A 25,782-nucleotide genomic window follows, 5' to 3' on the forward strand; every position below is an offset into this window, starting at 1 on the left:
TTTGAAAAGTAAAAAATTTTTGCTTTACATATAAAGCAATTATTTTATTTTTCTGATTTTTGCTTTTCATGGTGTTACCAAACATTATTTTTTGATTTTTATTTTTTAAAAATCAAAAAATAAAAAAGATATTTTTTTTAATGATTAACCAAACACACCCTGAATGATCTAATATACACATAGTAAGATGGTTATAACCAATAATTTCTCCCTCCCATGTCCTAACCATCCACATATAAAAGGCATGCATTGCATGCCATGTGGATGGTGAATTTGATGCTCACCTGAAATCCAGTAAGAGATCAATCAAACGAATGATACCATGTGAAGCATACCTCCAATACCTAAAATTATCCATGGATATTGTCACATTGATAGATTGATTCCTATTAGGTACCATAATTGGCATGATCTTTAGCATACTTGTACCTATGTCTCAGACAGGCTTAAATGGATGCCACGAAAAGTTAGAATTCTCCATTTGAATTGGGTTAAAATGCAATAATTGTTAAAAAAATCCTTTAAAACCACCATGAATTAAGCATTTTATTTCATATGGCTAAAGACATGCATGATTTAGTTATAGGACCTCAGTAATAAGGGCAACATAGATGACCAATCAATGGAATTCTAATTATGTAATGATGTATGGAATAATATATAGCTTCATTTTCCTTTGCGTGTTTTGTTTTTTTCCTGAATTTCGTTGATTTTATAACAAATAAAAAGAGGTAGCCACGAGTGGGTTGGCTTCGAGGCAGCATGCTAATTGAACTCACGCGATTCTCCAATTCTGCATACCGGCTTTACTTTTGATACTGATTGAATTCAATTTTCCTATCAGTTGAGCATCCATAATTAGGTCAATCTTTCTCAAATATTCAATCATCTTTCAAGGTATAAGAATTTCCAAAAAAAAAAAAAAATCTCACTTTTTTCTGAGATTTAAAAAAAAAAATCATGTGTAATAAAGAGTTTATCATGTAAAATAATCATGCATCTGATCAATTCTATCAATCAGCCATATCTTATGAAATATCTAAAGCATTTGCGTGGCCACTGCCACTTTCTTTCACAATTCAAACGGAGTCAACGGTGAAATATGAATGGAGAAACTCTAACTTAATTACATTAGAATCAAGACGCGGGTTTCATCTTATCGCACGAAAGAAAGATTCACCTTCCTATATGTGTGAATACATCGTTGGATCACCCACCGCACAGATCTGAAATGCAATCAAAACTCCACCACTCACCTACCTGCACAGATGCAAAGCGACCAATGGACGATCCAACGGTGCATTTCTACGAAGGAACGGGAGTCCTTCTGCCTGAAAGATACAGTTAACCCGTTCCCTTTGATTAAAACTGTGTACCATAAATAAATGAATGAATAAATAAATCAGTGTAGGCTTACAGGCAACCATGATCATCCTTTCTATCTAAATCATAAGCGAGCAAAAGCAATGCTAATTTGGTACTCAAACTTCAGCTAAACTTGGTTCCTTGACGTCGAGACTGGAACCTGATATTGGTAAAGGTTTTAGCCTGCATGACCCAGGCTTCCATCCAGATGTCAAATAACAATGTCGAGCAAAGCCCTATGTTTTGCATGGGAACCTTGAGGACCCACGGCGCCGCTCCTCGTACCAGCACACACAGCTCAACCCAACCAGAACCTCGACGATCGCCGCCTCCGTCTTCTCCCGGTCGGAGAAGTGCAGCGTCTGAAGCATCAGCACCCTCGGCCTCCGGTCGAATCGCTGCCTCCGGTCCATGTGCTGCTCTTCGTGCCACTGAATCGTGTCATTCGCCACCGGTCCCAGCCATGCCAGTATCCTCTCTACCGCCTCCTTCCACCCTTGGGCCATCCTTCCGTCCTTCGGCCCCCGTTGCTTCCAGCAATCCCTCAGCTTCGACCTTACCATAGCCCGGAGCCCAGCTGGAAGCATTTCGTATAGCTCCTCCCTCGCCGCCGCCTCACCCTTCTCCGGTTCGCTGGAGTTAGACCTTGTCATTAACACCTTCTCAGCCAGTGCAATGGCATTAGCGTATCGTAACGCTAGCCCGGCACCACCCACAGTGTGCGGTGCCGGTTGCAGTAACCTGCTCCAGTGTTTCGGCTCCGATTCTTTGGTGCTGCTGAAAATGGGGCAGGAATTGGTGATGATTACGTTGTCTACCACTGGTCTCTCGAGCGGACCGGACGAGTGCTTGGCTGGGAACCGGGGGTAGAGTCGTAATTTGCAAGGGGCCGGAACGACAGTGGCACGAGATGTGCCGCGCGAAACGAGGACAGGTGGCAACCCCGGAACGAACGGGCCGAAGACGGTGCAGATTCGAGCGAAAACGGCGCAGACGGCTTCGGCCATAAGGCAGACGGCCATGTCGTAGCTCTGGTTCCACAGCGACTTCTCCTTCAGCTGCAGAACCTTCTGGCGCTGCGACTTCAGCTCGAGCTTTACCGTCTCCGCTTTGCTCGGCTTCTGTAACGGTATCGGCCCGCTGTATCGGTCCCACTTCCGATTCGACGCCTCCAGCATGGCAAGGACCTCCATCTCCTCGTATAATCTCGCCGTCGCCGCGACGCGTCGCTCCATTCTCTTCATCCTTTTTTCGACTCCTTTAACGCTCAAACCGAGCCGGTCGGGGTAGGCGGAGCCGGCCTTGAGGTCCGTATAGACCCGGTCGAACCCTTGGGCGAGGCCTCCCTGGCACCGGAACGCGAGGCGGGAGACGGCGGCGGCGGCACGATCGAGATCGGCTATGAATTCGGCGCAGGCGAGACGGAGGAGGAGGGCTTGGTCGGTGGAGTTGAGATAGGCCACGCCCCGGGAGCGCATCGTATCGGATCGGAGTTTAAGATTTTCGGTATCGGAGAGGGACCGATGCAGCGACGCGAGGCGGCACATGGTGGCCGCGGCCTCGAAGGCGAGGATCCCGATACCGGAGGCCTTCCCCCCGCCCGCCGGTTCGTCGAGCCGGAGGTCGAGGCACTCGCGGTCCGGACCGTTCCGCCATGACTTCGTCACGACCATAGATAGGTGGATGTGTTATTCCGGGATATGCGGTTGTTTCGGGATCTGTTACCGCTATCGTTGGTGTATCAGTTGGTGGTGGCGAGAGGGGAGGCGCGGGGTATAAGAGAGGGGGAGGGAGTGAGGTTGCCGTTTTCTGAGAGGCTTCCGTTGGACGCGCTTTGAGACAGTCGGATATCAAGGAATGAACGTCCAATGGGAAACGAAGAGGACAAGGTCGGCCAGATAGTGACTGCTTGGCGTTTACTGCCACATCGCTAATACTATGAAATGCTTTTTATTATTAAGTAATGTAATCAGGCAGCGCCATGTGGTGCGTGGTAGATGATCTGTTGAAAAGATAATTTAATTTATTCTAGATTTTTATCATTGCCAAATCTTTGGCTCTCTTGAATTTTAGGGAAGTTCATGTGGTAAGATTAAATAACCTAAGAATGTGAAATAGGATGGCCTATTAGAAAATGAAATGGCAATAACCATTAACCAGTGATGGACTTTCTTTTCCTTTCCACCAAAGAAAGAAAACCAGGTACAGAAATTGGAACCATCAATCAATCATCGGAGAGACTTTCTGAAATCCTTTTTGACTTATTCATGAAGCAAGAGACTACGCATTTTCTTGCATACACATTACATGCAACACTGACCTGGAAATTGGGTGGGTATGACTCATTCTCTTTGGTTGATGTTGGAAGGGAATGGGAGGACGCAGTGGCTGGGCATGTACTCTGCGTGTGGGGTCCATGGTTTATGGGATAGGCTGAGAGTTCGGTCAACACAAGCTTTGCTTCGTTTCATAATTCATAGTTGACAGGGGATATCGCTACGGTATGCATTCGTCAACTTATAATCGCTATCGATCCGAGCAATCGACCAAGCAACAGATCCAAACAATCGACCGAGTTGCCAGACTGAACAGACTACCAGAATCGCCAATCAAAACGTTTGACCAAACTAACCGGTCAGACCGACCGACCGGCAGCGATGAACCTTATGTCCCAGAATGCATTTAAGACATCGGTGAATCAGACGGACGATTTGACGTGAGGAAGTATGGCCACATGTACATGTATACAATGCGAGTCAATGTTTGTTTGTCGACATATGCTTTTCTATTCTATGGGCCTGCAGAATATTTCGTGCATGGAGAAATTGGAGTAGAAATCATGGCCGTTTGATTTCTGATGTTGTTCGCTTTCTCGTGAGCGAGGATGATGCTGGGATTTTGAAGCGAAATTCCTGAGGACGATTTCATTCACCCACCGGCCACCCCTGAAGCCATATCATATGGGCTGAAGAAGCCTGGACAGCGAAGATCAGCGGGATTAGCTTTACCTGCATGGGGTTTTGGGCCGGGCAAAGAATATCGTGCCCAACAGAATCCTGGCTTGTCGTCCACCTAAAGGCCTAAACCTATTCCCATATAGAAATATAAAATAAATCATCAACTTTACGAAATAAGACTTTGGTTTCCAATGGCTGGTAACAATCTCCTTGGTGTTCAAACCCAAACAGTCTACCATGTCTATGATAAAAGAAGGGAGCAGGCTGCAGTGTTCGACAACTTGGGAATTCGTATCCCCGCAAGCAGTGTTAGACAACCCGTATGGAAAGGTGCATGTGGCATCATTGGTTTCTGTTACGAGTCGTTTTGACCCAAAATGTTAAAGCCAGTCCTAGCATTGTTACCTCCTCTTATTGATGCAGACAATGGCAACATGTCCAAATTTCCATAGATCTCCAACAACTAATACCAAACATATATAAGATCTCCATGCCATTAACGAAAAAGAAGCACGGTTACCTTCACACAGTAAGATGCCTTGAGCATTTCTTAGAATGATCCTGCAAATTGATCTCCTCCGGAGGAAAGGAAAAAAAAAAAATAATGCAGCTATAAGCCATGATAATATAGTTAAATCATATAATAAATCCATAAAAGGACACATTTACAGAAACATTTTTTTCCCCATAGCAACATCAAGCATTTGATCAAAACGGTAAATAACGGTGGCCGATCCAGAAATTTTTCTTTGTGAGATTAATATAATAGAAAAAAATGGAGGAGCTATAGAGAGAGAAAAAATAATATTAATAATAAAATATTATTTTTTAAAAATAATAAAATATATAAAAAATAATAATATCTAATATCTTAAATATCTTTTATAATAAAATATTATAAACAAATATCATAATAAAATTTTAAATATTATTAAATATTAAAATTATAATAACTAATCAAAAACTATTCTAATTATATCTATTTGATATGAGTAAAAAAAAAGGAGAAGACAAAAAAAAACTCAAAGAATGTTATCAAAAAAAGAAACTAAAAGAGACGTATTTAATTCAAATTGAGAGGAAAAATAAGGAGAATATATAATTTTTTATTATATTTATATTAATTAAAATATAAAAAAATAAATTGATATGAAATTTAAATATAAAAGACGGGTGGATGGAGATCATGAGGTTGGAGAGGCTATTAAAAGACAAATAGAGAAGTAATGAAATTAAAAAAAAAAAAAATGAGAGAGAGGAAAAGAGAAATCAAAATGACATGGGAGAAAAAGAGATATAAAATATGTTAATCAAAAAAATATAGATCATAATTACTCTTTTCATCTTTTGATATGATATTTTTAGGATAAAAAATAAATTAATATAGAGTTTCAATACAAAAATGAACGAATGAGCTTGAGATAGAATATTAAAAGATAAATAAAAAAATAATTAATAAAAAATAAGAAAGAAGGAAAAAAAATAAAAAGAGAATGAGAGAAGAAAAGAGAGAAGATATATGAGTCATCGAAAGAAGAATATAGATCGTAAGTATATTTTTTATGTGATTTTTTTTTATTTTTTATTTTTTTAAATTTTACATTACATATGAAGTCGATTCATAAAATTAGTAAAATCAATTTTAACTTTTCTTACTACTATATATATTTATGTCTAATATTATGAAATCAATTTTATTTTTTTTATTGATCAACATGACTTTTCTATTAATAATCTAATATATACAGGGCCCATTTTTTTTGTGGGGTCAATTGACCCCACAATTTCCTAACTACATCCGCCACTGGTAAACAATGAAGACTTGAGGAAACGGTTTTGCTAGTTCTAAAAATTCCGGTGTAGGATCTATGTGACCTTAAATTTTCACACCAGTTTGAGTTGTTCTCAAGTCTGCCAAAAATTGAGAGATGCATACAAAAACGTCCATTACAGGACTCGTTGTAGCTCCTGGTTCCCCAACATGCGTTGTCTCTCATCTCAATCCAGAAATCTATGTAATTAACCTCTGAAGAAGTTTCTTACCACACAAAAAAAAAAAAAAAAGAACTCTGAAGATGTTGCACCTACCACCAAGCTTCTGATCATGCAGAATGACATCACGTCGTTTGCACGGGCCAAATAGCTAGGATAGCTAGGAAAGCGTATCCATTCAACTCATGGTTACTTCTGGAGCAATTCATTCATTAAGTTGGACATGAAGAGACGGGGAAGAAGAGAACTTATCTACATGGATGGGATGGGAGACGAGACAGGTCACGCACATGCTAGCTAGTTAGTCCAATGCACACGATAACTTGGGCGTCACCTTGGTTCATGACCTGTCGCCAAAGGAACAAGCTTATTCCCCCAGAGTGGCAGTACTCGACGGAATCAAGAATCCTTCACGTTTTCATGTCTGCATGCTTGTAGCTAGGCGGTGTCAGAAGGGCATATATCTTATAATAAAGTATATATCATAGAGGGTTTAGTTGATTGCACGCATGCAGCCATGCAAGACCATATTATGATGAGCTCATTTTCCTGATCAAGCGAAGTCTAAAGACAACTTGCCAAACAAGAATGAAGAAATGGGGAAACCGTGCTCTGATTGGAAACTGATCATTAGTTGTCTGAGGTTGGATAAGATATCACCATCCACCAATGCTCAAAGTAGCACCTTTCTTTAATTTTTAGGGAAGGCAAGTAGCACTTCTGATAATGTAATACCCAAAACAGAATTATCCATTAATGGTCAAGTCGCTTTATTAAATATCAGAGACCATAAAGCATGGATCTAATGTATTGATTTCCCTTACCTAATCTATTGAATGCATTGATTTCCCTTACCTAATGGATGATCTATTGACACCATGCATGATAATGCTAAGACAAACCCTTGGTAGAACATCATTAGATGTAACTACTTGAATAGAGATGTAGATATCAGTCGGTTTCTTTTTTGATGTAAGATACCAATCAATTTCATTTCCTCCTACTAGAAGCCATGACAGCTACCCAGAGGGTTGAACCATTCTAGGCAAGGACTGATGCTTTAAGATTCATCGAGTAGAGGAATTTGAACTCTGATGAATAACATATCCTCTTTTTTCTTTTTTTTTGTGGATTGAAAGGAGGCAGAAGCCACATATTTAATTGATGAACAGAAATTACAGGATAAAGAAACTAAAGTAAAAACAGAAGGAAATTAACAAAAACCAAAGAAAAATTGAGCAATGAAAAAAGAAGCAAACGCGCAGAATATGGTATGACAGAATTATTTTCCGAAACAATGTGGTAGAACCATTGTTGTATTTGAATAACTGCTATCCTAGTCATTCCCGGTATTCCTTGTCTGCAGGATATAAAACAATAAATAACCAGTAATGCCAAGAGACCAATACCTGGGCGATATGCGCTTGGGACTTATTGAAGTCCCATTTGTAAAGAATGAAAAGCCACCCACAGTGTGGACAAAATTTTACTAAACAATATTCGAAGAGTGCACTCCAATGAAAACCAAAGAAGACTAAATCATCCATTACATATAACTTAATGGTCACAGACAGTTCAAATTACGAAGAGAATATTATGAGTAATGGAGTTACTACACAAAAGAAAAGAACAATCTGAACTTGCATCTGCCATCATGCTCTATTTCCAAATTAACGATTGTTTTCTTCTTGAAATAGATTAATGCTGATAAAAAGCTAACAAAGTATAGGTTTTTATATCAAATTGGTTTTAAGTACTCCTTCAGAGAAATAAAAATAAGGTTTTAGATACTAACTGAAAATGGAGGGTAAATACGTACTATCATGCAATCAAAAGTGCTAAAATAAACAATCTTTCATATCAAAATAGGGCTTACAGCAACCGAAAAAAGAAGAGCCACCATCTGACCTAAGAAATCCAAGTTACAAGTAATATGTTGCACGAATTTTTGATACAAATATTTTACAGATTATATGCCAAAAGGTAAATATATTTTAACTCTTAACTCATCCTACCAAGGTTGTATAATTATAATGACAGAATTTTATGATTCAGCAATATGAGAGACAAGATTCTATATGATTCAGGTCATGAAGGAAGATTGCTACTATACTGATTCACACAAAATAGAAACCAATGCGAATAGGAAAGAAGATACCAAATCAAAATCCAAGAACCATCTGATATTTCAGCCATAGATGACCAAATTTTTACAAACAATGATTTCTGGATTGCATTTATGACAGTTCCACATGGACTGTTCAAAGGGAAGCATACAGACTAAATACTCTTGGGCCCTTCCTCCTATCAAGTCAAGCATTTGGACGGAAATCCTAAGATAGTGCCTGGTGTATTCCCTTGCCATTGCCTCCTGGAGACTATTCCACCTCACGTCTACCATTTCGCATGTCCCGCATTGGCCGTGCAAGGGAAGGATATGGTCCTTAAATAATACTTTGGGCCTCGTAGATAGAATGCTAAACACATTCCATTTGTGATGTTGAACAGTTGACCATGGCACTAACATGAAACAACCAATTTCAAATGCCATGGATAAAAGTTGCAAACGTTTTACCAGTCTATCGTTCAATAAATTTGAAGTAATATGTATGAAGATGAGGATGGCCAATATTCTGAACCAAAAAGAAAATCAAATGGAAAGTAGTCCATTTAAACTAACACAAACCACGGTGCATGACATGCTCATGCATTGGTGAAGTCAAATCTTACTCTTGGTGAAGTGTGCTTTATTATTTTTTTTCTTAGCATTTATGAAGTATAAACCATGAAGAAGTATTTTGTTAGTAACAAATTCCGCCAACAATACATGAGTACCTTAAATTGTTCCAAATATTTGAAAGTAGGCACACATGAATGAAGCAAGCAGGTAAAGGGCTAACAAGCCAGAATAAGAATATCTGGCCTAATGACCTACCTATATGGTTTTGATGGATTTTAAGTACAATGAACTAAGCTGAGCGACTGATACTCTGAAGAAAGCCAATAAATCTGCAAACTATTTACTAGATTGATGCATCTTTTTGGTGTAACAAGACAAAGAAGTCCATGATTGAAACGAAAATGTTCTTAAAAACTTGAATTAGGTACATATACATTAACTTTTTTATAAAAAAAAATTGGGTGGCATTTACTATCAAGCTTTCACAAAATCAGCCAAGACCGGCACTGGACAAAGTCAGTGCATGCATAAAGAAGTTTGAATGCGTTACAAAAGCAGAGTCTATACATATGCACGCAAATATAGAATGCTAAACAGTAAGAAAGAAGCAAGCAATTGCATGTGAATGTGAACAAACAAAATTATGGATGCGAACAAACAAGAATTAATAAGGCCACTGGATACCAAATATATGAAAAACATGCAGTAAGTAGGCTGCAGTACAACAGTATGTGAACAAGAAAGAATCACGCCTACTTGCATCAAGATAGAATTAAATTGCCGGAGACACAATTGACTGGAGTCGCGTTAGGTCTTTTCCAGGCATATCTCAGCTTTATGTTTCGCCTTTTGTTACAGTAACCAAACTACCTCACTCGAATAAAAGAAATGAGCAAGAAACAGATGCCACACTGACACAGTAACCAACCAAACTCCAAAAAAAAATTGGGTCCTGACAAGTTACACCACATGTTAACACTTGCACTCATTCACTGAGAAAAGAAGCATCTGTTCCTATTCATTTACTTAATAAAATGGTTGATGGGTCTCCATATGGTTATATATTTTGCGGAAGGTTTCTTGTGGCCACCATGTTTTCTTGAGAAAGGGGGCATATAAGACTCGCCAGTCAATTCATACACAAACACAGCATAAGACATGCAAAAGACTCCAAGTGGTTGTCAAAACCAAGCTATAGATGGGCTTCCCCAGGCCTAATCAGACACCAATCATCAAAGTCCCATCCCAGCCTCCATGCCTATCCAAACTCAAGTTCCTTAGTTCCTCAAAATCTCAACCCCACCATTAAAGCTCCACGGAGATGAACCCAATGGCCTCGTCATCTCTCCTCTCTTGTATCGGTTTTCTCCGCCAAGACCACAAAACTGACTTTTTAAAATTGAAAAAAGAAAGGAAAGAAAATAAATTATAAAACCAACTTCTCCTGGTCTAGCTATGAAACCCATCGAAGAAAACTAAATGAAATATATAATAATAACAAATATATATAAAGATAGTCAGATATGATGTATAGAATTAAAGAGCAGAATAACTAAAGAAGAAGAAGAAGCAAAGAACAACACATTCAATTGAAACTTGTACAAAGACAATAAAGGTGACATTGGAACAGTCTAATTCTACAGTAATACATGTACTGTTTACAAAATAGCGAAAGCAATGACATCAACACAAGCATTTAAACAAACAAACCGAACCTGTGATGATGATAACATTAATAATAGAAGGAAAACATAGAAGCATAAATATTTTTTTTTCCTTTTCTGGCAAATTATATATAGAAGTAGAGAGAGAGAGAGAGGGACTTGCATTAGTAGGACGGTGGAGGACGAGGAGCCCAAGCGCCGAACACCTCGTGCGTCATTTGGCCGTTCGGCAGCAGATTGGGTGGCAGGTTATACAGGGGCGGCATCAACGACGGGTCAACCGCTGCCGACCCTACATGAGATGTCTGCTGCGACGCCGATCCGTTCCCTCCCGGCGGGCTCTGCTGCAAAGCCGCCATCCCTTCCCCTCCCCCCGGTGGCGCCGTCGCTTCGGCCTCCTCGTCGCCGAGCGGCAGCCGCTCGTATATGGCGTTGGTGAACGTGGCTGCAATCACCATCACCTGTCCCGACGCGACTAGCTCCCCCACAACACTCCCCCCCACCACCTGTCCCTGCCCGCCGGCAAGGTAGACGGTCAGCCCGGTGGCACCCGGCGGGGAGGGAGCAGGGAGGAAGGCCCCGGATAGGGAGAGGATCTCGAAGCGGCCGTGGAGGGTGACGACGGCGCCGGGCGGCGCCGCTGGCTGGCGGAGAGTTACGTTCGTGACCACGCCGCTGCCGCTGAGAATGGAGATACCCCGCTGCCGCCGGCGAGCAAACACGGCGATGGCGTCCATGATGTCGGTCCCGCTAGCGATCTCGAGGACGTGGGAGCGGAGGGCGTTGGGACTCTCCCTGGTGATAATGATAGGTGGCTTCGGCTTGTTCTTCGATCCGGGTGGGCGGCCGCGTGGGCGACGGCCAGGGGCGCTGCCGCCGCTGGATCCGGCCTCGACGACATCGAGACCACCGGCAGGGGAGTGGTCATCGGCATTGGCGTCGTCGTCGTTGTTGAGGTGGTTGTTGCTGCCGCTGCTGTTGGTGATGGTAGGGTTAGGGTCTTGGTCAGGGCGGTGAGGACTGAGGTGGGAATTGGTGGGGTTGCGGAGATGGAGAGGAGAGGCCGAGGTCGTGGAGGTGACCACCGGGTCGACACCTCCCATGCTCACGCTGCCTGCCCACCACCGGTTCGCCAGCTTTCCTTCTTTGAGCAGACAAAAATTAAAGAGAACAACAACAAAAGCAAGGAAAACTATACTAGCTAGCTAGCCTTCTGCTCTCTAGGTTATAGCTTGCCGCTTCTGCTATTCTTTCATCAGTTTATTTTTCTACCCTGTGATATAGATCACAATTCTTCTCTATTCCTTGCTTTCCAGCTATATATAGCTGGTATTTCTTCATGGAAGAAACTAAAGAGTACTTATAGATCCAAGTACGAGCTAGCGTATCATTTCACTTCTCTCTACTTAATTCCAATATTTGAGCTTCCCTTAGGTTTCTTCTCTTTTCTTGGAAGGATCAAAACCAGTCGACCAGCCCTCCTCACTCTTTACCGGATCTCCCAAACTATTCCAACACAACAGAAGGAGAGCAGGAGAAAAATAAGATTAAATTTTATTCCACCTGAAAGCCGTCCTATGGACTCAGATCACGAGAGCCCCACCAGCTGCACCCTTAGTAAAGATCCAAACATAAATAATAGGGAAGAATCATAGCTCAGACTAATTCCAAAACGCACCTTCAAAACTGAAGAGATGCACCAATTTTTTGAACCGCTGGATCTGGAGTTTGAAGACCTTTGTGTCTCAGCTTTCTTTCAGAAGTAAACCTCTGAAGGCTGTGGCCGTGATCTTTATCTCTCCCTGATTTCTGACTCCACTGCTTATGGCAAGCAGAGGGTATCTCCTCTCGGCCAGGCCGCCGCTACTCCTGCTGTGGCTTATAACCAGAAGCCATCCCTCTCTCTCTCTCCAGATCCAACCTTCATCGGAGGGCCAAAAAAAAAAAAAAGAGAAAGGTCAATCGTACTTATCCAGTCATTCCCTGACCTTTTTCTCTCTCTCACGCTCGCTCTCCCTGTTTCCATATGCTATCACTGGCTAGCATAAATAATGCATTAATCCATAACTCTGGATTAATTATGCTATCCCCTTGTTTTGGAATGTTAGATACTGGGATCCTGGTTTTCTCCGTCCATCCTCTCTCTGGAGTTTAATTAGGAGGGGGGTGGGGTTGATTGGAATGGGGGGAGTGGGGTAACGTGCGCATGAGAAAGTGGAAGGCTTAGTCGGAACACGTCACCTTCTCGAGTCCCGACACAGCATCGATTACAAGGTGAGGGGCACGGCATCAATTAAAGGACAGGACCCAGTTTCCTGACACACTGCCTCCCTCCGGTTTAGGACAAAATCCTTGATCACCGTTTCTCCAACCCACCGGCCACTGACACATTTTCTGCACCCGATGGGTCTGCCCTTTTAAGGGCCACCAACGCCTGGATTGCTGTTTTATTTGAAGGTTAATTATATTTTTTATCTTTCAAATTTTCTAAATATTTTTAAATAATTTTTATAAATTAAATATATATTTAATTTTTTTGCTTTTTAAATATAATTTAATATAGCCATACTGGTTGGTTCCAATTAATTTTTAATGTCAGAAAGTTGCGCGTTTTGCGTGTGCAATTTTTTCCCATGCTGACACTAAAATGAACGTGATAGCATAATTTTATTAAAGATATTTTTAAATTATTCTTTTAAAATATACAACAATAAAAAAAATTCATCATTCAAATTCCTAAATTAATTATCCCTCCTCTCCAATTCTTTCACAACCCCTAGTCCCTTTTCGTCTCTAACGTGGGCACTACTTCTCTATCATCCAAGTCGTCCTCCACCACTTTTGCCGTCCTTCTTTCTTTCTTTTCTTTTTTTTTTATTCTTTTTTCACTCCCTATCCAAAAGCTTTGCTTCTGCCCTAATAGCCCTCCTTACCCACCCCTCCAGCCAAATTCTCTCATGTCTAATGAAGTCCTGGCCATGATGTTCCTATGGAAAGATATATATTCGAAAGTTAACAATAGTTGGAGTAAACAACCCACAAAGCCCTTTCGCTTCCCTAAAGCCTGCACTACTTGCACCACTCCAACCCAATGGTCCCTAACGCCAACCACGAGCCGATCACTCCTTTGGATGAGGACCAGCGGTAATGTAATCAGAATATCATTCAACTCATCAACCCCTCAATCCTCTTGTAAGGCCCAGCTAAGAGCTCCAATTCATGCAGGAGCATGCCTCTATCCTTAACTTTCTGCATGTGAGAGCGCCTCCTTCCCCCCTTGACCATTCTTTTTCTGATAGAGGTTTTCTTAGTGCCGTGCTGGTTCTTGCTCTTTTGGCTGCTAGATTTTCAAATCACTTCTCAACATTGCCATTGATATTGCGGGGTAACTTCCTTTTTGAGCGAGGATTCTTTTTGCCATGCTATATCGAGGGAAGGGTATTTAGAATTTTTTTGATAAAGTTATGCCATAATATTATTCATATACTGATAGTAATGCTGGCAAGAAAAAGAACTTCTTGTGTGTATGACATGTATCTTTCTAATTTGACATCGAAAATTGGTCAGAATTAATTATGTTGGGTATAAAATATTCTCAACCGAAGTTTGTAAAAGACCGACCCTTCCAAGACTTTTTCGACTTCCGATCTTGTGTGGCATCTTTCTGAACCCCCTCGACCGTCCGAACTTCCATAATACCATCCGAACTTCTCCGATAATGAGCTTCTCCATTCATCTATCGGATCGCTCCAAAGGCTCTCTGAGCTTCACTATCAGCCGATCTTCTACAGTGATCAACTATTCTCCGAATCCCTTCCAGACTTTTTCCGGCCACGAACGACCCTACTCCGAACTTCTTCCAGACGTCGTCAATATCCGAGCTTCTCCGACAATGAGATTTCTACAGTAACCAGACTCCATCCAAGTTTCTACGACGGTCGACCACCTTCCGGATTCCATTCGAACTCCTGCGAGAGCCGAATTTCTACAGTAAGCAGTCTACTCCGAATTCCTACTGCAGGCGGTCTACTTCGGATATCTACTCCGGATCCCAGACGAGCTTCTACAATGGGACAGACTCCACCGACCAGGTTACTGCTCCGAGCTTCCACGACAACCGATCTTCGACCAAGCTTCTACAATAAACGGCCTCCTTTCAGCCTTCTGCAAGAATTGGGCTCCATCCGAACTTCTATAGTGGATGGATTCCGGACGAGCTTCTACAACAGATGGGCTCTAGCAACTGGATTTCTACAACGGCCGATCGCCTCCGGTGTCTGCCGAACCTCTCCAGCCATCAACCTTCAATGACGTCAATCGGACTTCAACAACGTCATTCAGACTTCCACAGGATCTCCAGACTCCTCCAGCGGACGAACCTCTCCAACGCCATCCGAAGTCCACCTCCGGCCGACCCTCCATCAGATCTTCATGAAACCGAACTTTCCAACAGAAAGTCTCCGTCCGAGCTTCTACAGCAGACGGTTCCCGCCTGCAGCATCAGTGCTCTAGGCACTCAACAATAGTAGACCCGTCACAACCTCGAAAATATCCGAGCTTCTCCTAGATCGACGAGATAGAGAGCCATTCCACTCCATCAGACATCCCAGCCGAGCTCCAACCGACAGATCCAAACTCTCTGACAAGTCACGAAAATGGCCACTACCCTACTCCACTCTCTGCAATGGATTCCGTGTAGCTCCACCACTCTCTGGCAAGTCACGACAATGGCCACTACCCTACTCCATTCTCTGCAACGGATTCTGCGTGGCTCCACCACTCTCTGGCAAGTCGCGACAACGGACACCACTCCACTCTCCGTAACAAACTCTGCGTGGCCCTGAACGGCCCCTGATGCCACTACTCTCCGTAACAAACTCCGCGTGGCTCTGAACGGCCCACTATCAAGCGGTTACAGACGTCGCTGTCAATCAGTTACGCTCTCCATCTATAAAAAAGGACCCCCAGATACGTTCTTCTCTAAGCTCTAAACTCTATCTCGAAACTCTGCTAAAATTTTCACTTGAGCACTTCATTTCTGTTGAAGCAGAGTACTAACTTGAGCGTCGGAGGGTCTTGCCGGAGCACCCCCAACTCTGGTTTAGACTTTCCTTGCAGGTCCCGATGGCGATCGCGGTCATCCCAGCTCCAGCTCCTCCGGCTTCGACGGAATTCTGCACCAACAAATTGAAAAGACTATATTAACTCATATTTTTAAAAATTAACTATATTAACTCATATTTTTAAAAATTAAAGAACTTAATTTAAAATTTTAAAATTACAAAAACTTTTTTTTTGTGAAATTTGAAGGCCCAAAAATATAATTTATCATTTTTTTTAAAAAAAACCACTCTGCTCTTTATCCCATCGCGAAATTTTTGGTTATCTACTAATTAACTATTCAAGCTAGTTTGATAAGGTCAGATCTGGGTCTCACAAGTTGCAAAATCTAGAGTGCCTTATGTGGGCCTGCCATAATGATACAAATCTTTAGCTCGTTAGGTGCAAGATCAGGACTCTATCATGTGCCCAAATGAGTCATTGTTGGTTGAGTTTGCTATTATTAAGCCGGGTCCTACCTGGTTAAGTTGGACAAGATAAATTAGGATGATGGACTCAACTTTACATAGGGCCAAACCAAATTGAAATTAGTTTGCGTTGATTTGCTGAAAAATAAGGTAAGGACATTCATATCCAACAAAAAAAAAAAAAAAAAAAAAGGGGGACAAAAGAAAAGATAAGGACGTTAACTAATAACATAAAGGTAGAAAGAAAAATGGAAAAAAACTATATCATAACAACATTTTCCATGCTCATAAACTATCATCCCATCATTTTTTTTGGTAACCACGAAGATTATATTAATAAAAAGTCATACTTACAAAAACGAAGATGACAGGATGGATACCATACATTACATAAAAGGCACGCCATAACAATTTACCCAAGAACATGACAGTAAGAGATCTCTGGAAATATATGACATAGCACCAAGTAGGGTCCCATCTAACCCCGTATAACATATCAAGTATAATAAAATTATGACTTTGATATATATTTGTTGGGGGATACCCACCGACCAACCGACTATCGGAGGGCCCGACCGGCTGGCGGCCCGACCGACTAAGCCCGACCGACTAACCAACGGCCCGACGGACGACTCTGACTGGCCGATCGTCGGTCGGGCGACAGGCCGACGGACGCCATCAGCGGCTAACTACGGCCATTCCACGGTCCATTCCCGACCGACTAAGCCCGACCGACTAACCAACGGCCCGACGGACGACTCTGACTGGCCGATCGTCGGTCGGGCGACAGGCCGACGGACGCCATCAGCGGCTAACTACGGCCATTCCACGGTCCATTCCCGACCGACTAAACCCAGAGGTCTGGTAGCCGACCCACATGAAGCTCGCCGACCGACGGAGGAGTCCGACGCCACTCTGCTGGCCACCGACCTGGGGTCGGCTGACTCCACCAACCACCGTACGGTCGCCAGACGTTGTCAGCCCTGACACGGACATGCGGCACAATTACCTAGGGGCATTGTCCCGCCCGGGGCCGGGTCAACCCTGGCGATTAGACGGCTACACGGCGACATGACGTTTTCACGGCGGCTCTGACAGTCTACAGTGAGTTGACAGTTCCTCACTTGTCCGCGCCATTAATGACGGCGCCATACCGTGCTCCACTATATATACCGGGGAAGGCAACAGTGCAAGGGGTCGATCCGCCCGTCTCTCCCACATACTCTGGCTCGCTCCTCTCTCTCTCTCCCTCTCTCTTTCTCAGAGCTCTCTGTCTGCATTTCACTGTTGCCCAGTCACCTCTCTAACTTGACCGTCGGAGGGTCCCCGCCGGAGCCGCCTCCGGTCAGTGCGGACTTCCTTTTGCAGGTGCACGCTCCCCGGCGATCGGACGACGAGGCGATTGACCGCAACAGATTGGCGCGCCAGGTAGGGGAGCAGCATGACAAAGACAAGAGCTCAACGATCGAGAGTCACTGGGTCGGCCAGGTGCTCTTCCCGCCGGGAAGAAGCCTCCCCGCCCCCACCGGCGGCGGAGCCTAGCTCTCCGCGCCCTGCAGTGACCACGGAGGCCCAGATTGCGGCCATCGTACGGCAGATGACCGTACTGACCGACGCAGTCAAAAGCCTCCAGCAACAACCGGCGGCCCGACCTATGCCTTCCAGGAGCAGCCGCCGACGGCCGCGCCGACCCCTGTCGCCTCCATGCGAGCGCTCCCAACAGCGCTCCCACGGAGAGGAGGGGCGACCACGGCGCGACGACCGACGGTCCCAGCGGCCCTCTCCTTCCCCGTTGGAACGGGCGAGGAAGGAAAAGCGGCCGCGCACACCGTCGGCCTCTCTTTCAGAATCCTCCGGAGGCTCCACCCCTGGGGTCTCCCAGCATCGACGAGCGGACGACGACGAGCGACGGTTCGAGGAGATCGACCGCCGACTCGCCCAACTGCAGATGGACGGCCAGAAGTCTTCGAACGACGTCGACTTTCAGACCGCCCAGCCTCTCTCTCGACTGGTCCTCGATGAGCCGATTCCCAGTCGGTTCAAAATGCCGAACGTGGAGCCATACGACGGCTCCACCGACCCAGTCGACCACCTCGAGAGCTATAAAGCTCTCATGACGATTCAAGGGGCAACCGACGCTCTTTTTTGCATCGGCTTCCCCGCCACACTTCGCAAGGCTGCCAGGGCTTGGTACTCCGGTCTTCGATCGGGCAGTATCCATTCCTTCGCGCAGCTCGAGCACTCGTTCGTGGCCCATTTCAGCACCAGCCGAAAGCCGCCGCGAACATCGGATAGCCTTTTCTCCCTCAAGCAGGGGGAAAACGAGACGCTCCGACACTTCGTGGCGCGATTCAACGCGGCCACGCTCGAGGTCCGGGACCTCAACGAAGACATGGCGGTTTCAGCCATGAAGCGGGGCCTGAGGTCGTCCCGATTTACTTATTCTCTGGACAAGACCCTCCCCCGAACATACGCCGAGCTACTGGAGCGCGCATACAAGTATATGCGCGCGGACGAAGGAGCGTCCGACCGACGCTTGGTCGAGCCCAGAGGTCCGAAGGAGAAGCGAAGAAAAGGTCGGGAGCCCACCGAACCAAGCAGGCCCCCGGCCAATAGTCGGCTTTCTCCACCCCGACAGATCCAAAAATCACCCCGCCGACAGACTCCGAGGCCGGTGCGTCCCAGGTATGACTCCTACACTCCTCTCTCCGCTCCCCGTGCGCAGATCTTGATGGAGATCGAAGGGGAAGAATACCTGCGACGGCCTCCACCTCTGAAGGCAAAGGGCCTCGACCATCGGAAGTACTGCCGGTTCCATCGGAGCCACGGCCAGGACACCGAGCGATGCATCCAGTTGAAGGATGAGATCGAAAATCTCATCCGCCGGGGGTATCTCGGCAAATTTCGAAAGGGTCCGCCGACCCGACCGACTGCCGATCGACGCCCCCAGCCGACTGAAGAGGCGCCGACTAACCAGCCGACGGCTGGAGTCATCAACATGATCTCCAAGCGGCTGGGATCGGGGACGTCTACAGGGGGGAGCCGACGAAAAAGCCACGCCCGGACGACGTGATTACCTTCTCAGAAGACGACGTTCGGGGCATCCAGACTCCCCACGACGACGCTGTTGTTGTGTCGGCGACAATAGCCAATTATGATGTAAAACGAATTTTTGTTGATAATGGAAGTTTGACAAATATTTTGTTTTACTCGACCTTCTCCCGAATGCGACTACCGACTGATCGACTTAGTAGGGTCTCCACACCCTTGATCGGCTTTGCCGGAGACACCGTCACGACAGAAGGAGAAATCACCCTGCCCGTGACGGTCGGTGCCGAACCACGGCAAAGCACAGTCTCCCTGATTTTCGCGGTCGTCCAAGTTCCTTCGGCCTACAACGCCATACTCGGGCGACCCGGATTGAACGCCCTCAGGGCGATCGTCTCGACGTACCATCTCCTTGTTCGATTCCCGACCAAAAATGGAGTCGGGGAGATGTGCGGAGATCAACAGCTCGCCCGACGATGCTTCCAAATCTCCGTCCAAAGCGACGAGACAAAGGATCCCCTGACAATCGACAAACTGGATCAACGGGAGGAGGAAGAGCGGGGTTCGCCGGCCGAGCAGCTCGAGGCGATCCCGATAGGAGAAAATCCCGACAGAAAAGTTTGGGTCGGGTCTCAATTGCCCGACACCGAACGCCACCGACTGGCGGAGCTGCTGACGGCCAACGCCGACATATTCGCATGGTCGGCAGCAGATATGTCGGGCATCCCTCCAGAAACAATTACTCACCAACTCAACATCGACCTGACAATGAAGCCGGTGAGGCAGAAGAAAAGGTCCTTCGCCCCAGAAAGGCAGAAGGCCATTGACGAAGAAGTGGACAAGCTGCTCGAAGCAGGCTTCATTCGGGAATCCACGTATCCCGATTGGCTCGCCAATGTCGTCATGGTCAAGAAAGCCAACGAAAAATAGAGGATCTGCATCGACTATACCGACCTCAACCGAGCATGCCCGAAGGATAGCTTTCCACTCCCGAAGATCGACCAGCTGGTGGATGCGACGTCCGGATTTCGACTGCTCAGCTTCATGGACGCCTTCGCCGGGTACAATCAGATCCGGATGGCGCCTGAAGACGAGGAGCACACCGCGTTCGTGACCCCCAAGGGCCTCTACTGTTATCGGGTGATGCCCTTTGGATTGAAGAATGCCGGCGCCACCTACCAGCGACTCGTCAATAAGGTCTTCAAAGACCAGATCGGGCGTAACATGGAGGTATACGTGGACGACATGCTGGTAAAGAGCACGCAGATCCCGGACCATGTTCAAGATCTCGAGGAGACCTTCCGCACCCTTCGACGACACCGAATGAAGCTCAATCCGACCAAATGCGCTTTCGGGGTGACCTCAGGGAAGTTCCTCGGATTCCTCGTTTCTCAGAGAGAGATCGAGGCCAACCCTGAGAAGATAAAGGCAATCCTCGACATGCGTCATCCGAACGCCAAGAAGGAGGTCCAACAGCTGAACGGAAGAATCGTCGCTCTTAGCCGATTCATTTCCCGATCAGCTGAAAGGTGCCTCCCGTTCTTCAAGACCCTGCGCCAGGCGAACGGTTTCTCTTGGTCGGATGAGTGCGAACAGGCCTTTGAAGACCTGAAAAGGTACTTGGCTTCCCCACCGCTGCTCGTGAAGCCGCAGGTCGGGGAGACCTTGTATCTCTATTTGGCCACGTCTCTCGAGGCGATTAGTTCGGTGCTCATTTGGGAAAACGAGTGCCGAACCCATCAGCCCATCTACTACACCAGCAAAGTGCTCCACGGCGCCGAAGCCAGATACTCGGAGATGGAAAAGATGGTTTTCGCCCTGACCGTCTCCGCGCAACGGCTCCGACCATACTTCCAGGCCCACGCCATCGTGGTACTCACCAACCAGCCCCTGAGGGCCGTACTGCGCCGACCCGATACATCTGGATGACTCGCTAAGTGGGCGATGAAGCTTAGCGAGTTCGACATTCAGTACCGACCGAGGCCTGCCTTGAAGGCTCAGGTCTTGGCCGACTTCATCGCCGAATGCCCGACGACCGATCGAAGGTCGGGAGCTGAAGGCCCGGGACGAGATTCGATCTCTGAGCCAGACTCGATCTCCACCTGGGTACTCCACATCGACGGAGCCTCCAACGCTCAGGGAAGCGGGGCCGGGCTCCTGCTCACGAATTCGGATGGGGTAGTCACCGAATACGCCCTCCGGTTCGACTTCAAGACCTCCAACAATCAAGCCGAATACGAGGCACTCCTCGCGGGCTTGAGGATGGCGAAGGAACTGGGCGTCGACAGCCTCCGGGCATTCTCCGACTCTCAGCTGATCGTGGGGCAGGTCAAGGGCGACTTCGAGGTGCGAGATCCGACCATGATCAAGTATCTTCAGAAGGTAAAGGATCTCGTGGCCCGCCTCGAGCATTTCGAGATCTCCCACATCCCCAGGACGGAGAACGCCCGTGCCGATGCTCTCTCCAGATTGGCAACGTCGGCCTATGATTCTTTGGGTCGGACGTTTGTCGAAAACCTCCAACAGCCGAGCATCGATCGGGTCGAAGAAGTACAGCAGCTAACGTCTGAACCAAGTTGGATGGACCCGATCGTCCAGTACCTGTCCGACGGGACCAGTCCCGAAGATCCCGCGGAGGCCAAGCGACTCCGATGGTCGGCGTCGCAATATGTGATCATGGACGGCCGACTCTACAAGAGGTCGTTCTCCCTCCCTCTGCTCAGGTGCTTGGGACCGACCGACGCTGACTACGCTCTCCGAGAGGTTCACGAAGGAATTTGTGGGAATCTCTTGGGGGGCAAGTCCTTAGCCTTCAAGGTCTTGCGACAGGGCTACTACTGGCCGACCATGAGGAAGGATGCGGCAGAGTTGGTCCGAAGGTGCGAGCCATGCCAGAAGTATGCCAATATTCAGCACCAACCGGCCAGCCAAATCACTCCCATTGTCGCTCCATGGCCCTTCGCTCAGTGGGGAGTCGATATTCTCGGCCCCTTCCCACCGGCGTCAGGCCAGAGGAAGTTCATCATTGTCGCCATCGACTACTTCACGAAGTGGGTCGAGGCCGAGCCCTTGGCGCAGATCACCGAGCGGAAGATGGAGGACTTCATCCAAAAGTCCATCATCTTCAGGTTCGGATTGCCGCGCACCATCATCACCGACAACGGACGGCAATTCGACAACCAAGACTTCAAGGACTTCTGCGCCAGGTTCCACATCCGCCATCGACTAACTTCAGTCGGGCACCCACAGTCCAACGGTGAGGTTGAGGTGACGAACCGAACCCTGCTCCATGGACTCAAGACCCGACTGAACGAAGCCAAAGGTCTCTGGGTCGACGAGCTGGGCTCCGTCCTATGGGCTTACCGAACGACCCCCCGTGTCCCGACCGGGGAGTCGCCGTTCAGTTTGGCCTACGGGACAGAGGCTATGATCCCGCTCGAGATTGGCCTGCCGTCTTCAAGGGTCGAGCAGTACCACGAGCCGGACAACTCCGAAAGCCGGAGGGCCGACCTAGACCTTCTCCCCGAACTGCGAAATAAGGCTCAAATCCGAATGGCCTCATATCGACAGAGGGTCGCCCGGTACTACAACGCTAAGGTCAGACCAAAGCTCTTCAGGCCTGGCGACCTAGTCTTAAGGAAGGCGGAAGTGTCGAAGCCCTTGGACCAAGGGAAGTTGGCTCCCAACTGGGAAGGACCCTACAAGGTTGCTGACACCTTCGGGCCGAGGGCCTACCGGCTGGAGACCCTTGAGGGGAAGCCCATTCCCCGGACTTGGAACGCCGACAACTTGAAGCTGTATTACCAGTGAATTTTGTGGTTGGAATACAAGTTCAGTTTTAAATTTCGGAGTCCTGATCCTTCGACGTTCAACGATCCATCGGCCCCTTACCAGAACCAATGCACCTACGGGAGTCGATACTCCTTCGACGTTCAACGATCCATCGGCCCCTTACCAGGACCGATGCACCTACGGGAGTCGATACTCCTTCGACGTTCAACGATCCATCGGCCCCTTACCAGGACCGATGCACCTACGGGAGTCGATACTCCTTCGACGTTCAACGATCCATCGGCCCCTTACCAGGACCGATGCACCTACGGGAGTCGATACTCCTTCGACGTTCAACGATCCATCGGCCCCTTACCAGGACCGATGCACCTACGGGAGTCGATACTCCTTCGACGTTCAACGATCCATCGGCCCCTTACCAGGACCGATGCACCTACGGGAGTCGACAGCCCACGCGATTGTTGTCGCGACTTCCGACCAGGCTGCGGCCGGTCGAGGGATATTCGGCTTACCACCGTTTTCACACAACGCGACCTTAGTCGCACCCACAGCTTCCCGACCGATTGACGGTCGGTCGAACGACATCCGGCTTGCTACCATATGTCGGACGACACAGAACCCGACGCAAGAGCTTGGGGATCCGACTTACTATCGCTCCCCCGACACTGCGCCGGTCGATGTTCGACTGAACGCATCTACGGAAGTCCGACTACCGAACCTTTACCAGGTTTGGTCGGCTCCCGACTTAACAGATGCGCCCGACCGGCGACTTCAACTATTGAAAGCCGACCTAAAGTCGGGACACAAGCTACTTCGGAGCTGTGCAAGTCGGTTAAGTCCTACCGACTTACCCGAGTTGGCGACTTCTCTAAGTTGGTAACTAGGGTTCGACATTACAGCAATAAGAGACATTTCAAACAAAAGACACAAGAAAAGACAATTTCATTCATTGATCGAAGGAAATTACAAAGTCGGGCCGAAGCCCGATTACACGTATTTTCAAAAAGAAACAAAAAGAAGACGGTCGGCTGGACCGATCATTCGTCCTGGTTGATCTCTTCGACCGACGGAGGATCGGGAAGGATCGGCGTCTCGACCGTGAGCGGCGCTGGGTCAACGGCAGAAGGATGTCCTTCAGTCGGCAAGGGACCTTCGGTCGGCTCCTGCTCCAGGACGGCTTCCTCCGCTGGGATGACGCCTCCCGACAGCTGGTCGGCTTCCTCTTCGGCTCCCTCCTCTTCGGCGAGTAGCGGGACGACTCGGCTGACGTCCACCTCCGGGTACAAGGCATGGACGGCATCCCGACCGTCCTCAAACCCGACCCGGTAGGAGGCGAAACCCGACTCGAGCATCTCCTCCTTGTACCGGTCGGAGGCCCGGAAGTCCTCAACCGCACGATCGGCCGACTCCCTCGCCGACCGTGCCTCGTCCTCAGTGTGGGCCAGCTCCTCCCTCGCCAACTCCGCCTCGACCCTAGCAATTTCGACGTCGATCTGGGCGATGGACAACTCCTCTTCGGCTTCCGCGAGCTTCCCCAGGCTGACCCGAAGTTGCTCGCGTTCCCCTTGGAGTTCGGAGGTGGCACCGTCCCGTTCGCGTCGAAGACGACGCACGGCCCGACCTTTGTGCTTGGCCTCCTTCTTGGCCGACTTCAGTTCAGCCATAAGCCGGGAGACCTCGTCCGTCAACTTGGCCTCCCGGTCGGCCGACTCCTGCAGTTGGTCGACCAGCCTCGCTCTTTCGGCCTCGGCCGCCGCCGACCTTTCTTTAAAGGCTGCCCGAACGTCGCCGAACCTTCGGTATCCGGCCTCCAACTCGGACATGGTGAAGATCAGCTGCCGACGGAAAAAAACTTCGTCAGAATTATGTGGCAAGCAAAAATTCTTCTAAGAAAAAAGGTGACGCGAAGCTTACCTCCACCATTGTCGGGTAGAACCGCGACAGCATCTCGGTCACCTACCGAGACCGCAACGACTGCACGTCGGTAGGGAGGAGGATCCCCTGGCACAACCTCCTCGCAAGGTTGTGGTCGGCCAAGGCCGATGCACCCTCAGGGTAGTATGCGCTGGGGGGCATTGATCTCTCCTCCTCCGAGGGCTCCATCGGGGCTTTCCCCGATCAGCTGCCCCGACCGATGGGGCTGGCAGCGATGGGACGCTGGAGTTCGACCCGGCGCCCCCCGTTGCGCCAGCGGACGCCTCCGGACGATGTTCGGCTTCCCGAACGTCATCCGGCTCCACCCGCGGCGGCGAAGCCGCCGACACTCCTTCGGCCACTTCCTCGGTCGGCCTCTCTTCGACTTGGACAGTCGGAGCCACGAGGGCTATGATCGGCTCCGACCCCTCGGTCGCCGACGCTTCCACGGTCGGCGGGACTAGGGTTGGTCTCTTGGAAGGGCGCGAAGGGCCAGCCCCCGACGCTGGCCTCTTCCTCGCGGCGGCAAACTGACGAATCTCGGCATCGGTCGGCCTCATCCTCGGCGGTGTCCCTGCAAAACCGACCAGTGTCAAAGGCCGGACCAGAACTACCCTAAAGCCGAACAAAAAGAAAAGCTGGGGGATCGGGCGATACCTATTCGGGGGACCAGACTCAGGCCGGCATCATAGAGAGCTTGCTCGGTAACAAGCTCCCTCTGCTTCGGGACCGACATGTCTTTGAGTCGGTGGAAGTCCTCCCGGTCGTCCGCATCGACCCGACTGTTGTCGTTGGCCTCAGTTCGGGGTACACCCCAGCGGGAAGGAAAGCCCCAAGAAGAA

General features: G+C 47.9%; 2 protein-coding genes across 4 annotated transcripts; both read right to left on the reverse strand.

The window, feature by feature from the left end:
• Positions 1 to 1,373: 1,373 nt before the first annotated feature.
• LOC105046368 (protein PSK SIMULATOR 1) lies at positions 1,374 to 3,136 on the reverse strand. Its single transcript, XM_010924936.4, has one exon. It carries the CDS (start codon positions 3,036 to 3,038, stop codon positions 1,602 to 1,604), a length of 1,437 nt encoding a protein of 478 aa, XP_010923238.1. The 5' UTR covers positions 3,039 to 3,136; the 3' UTR covers positions 1,374 to 1,601.
• Positions 3,137 to 6,444: 3,308 nt separating this feature from the next.
• LOC105046367 (AT-hook motif nuclear-localized protein 20) lies at positions 6,445 to 12,789 on the reverse strand. Of its 3 annotated transcripts, none has more exons than XM_073258609.1 (2): positions 10,822 to 12,789; positions 6,445 to 6,738 (listed from the first exon to the last, which is right to left on the reverse strand). In XM_073258609.1, the coding sequence occupies exon 1, from the start codon at positions 11,759 to 11,761 to the stop codon at positions 10,823 to 10,825; it is 939 nt and encodes a 312-aa protein (XP_073114710.1). In that variant the 5' UTR covers positions 11,762 to 12,789; the 3' UTR covers positions 6,445 to 6,738; position 10,822. The 3 variants fall into 3 exon arrangements, with proteins under 3 accessions (XP_073114710.1, XP_073114709.1, XP_010923237.1); XM_073258608.1 differs by lacking the exon at positions 6,445 to 6,738 and adding an exon at positions 8,470 to 8,834 and having other exon boundaries at positions 10,822 to 12,788; XM_010924935.4 differs by lacking the exon at positions 6,445 to 6,738 and having other exon boundaries at positions 10,561 to 12,164; positions 12,337 to 12,787.
• Between the last annotated feature and the right edge of the window lie 12,993 nt (positions 12,790 to 25,782).

This window comes from Elaeis guineensis, chromosome 5 (assembly GCF_000442705.2).
Source record: "Elaeis guineensis isolate ETL-2024a chromosome 5, EG11, whole genome shotgun sequence".
Classification (NCBI taxonomy): domain Eukaryota; kingdom Viridiplantae; phylum Streptophyta; class Magnoliopsida; order Arecales; family Arecaceae; genus Elaeis; species Elaeis guineensis.

Excerpts from the sequence above, each read along its gene's own strand:
- LOC105046368 (XM_010924936.4), bottom strand. The coding sequence starts at position 3,038 with ATGGTCGTGACGAAGTCATGGCGGAACGGTCCGGACCGCGAGTGCCTC.
- LOC105046367 (XM_073258609.1), bottom strand. The coding sequence starts at position 11,761 with ATGGGAGGTGTCGACCCGGTGGTCACCTCCACGACCTCGGCCTCTCCT.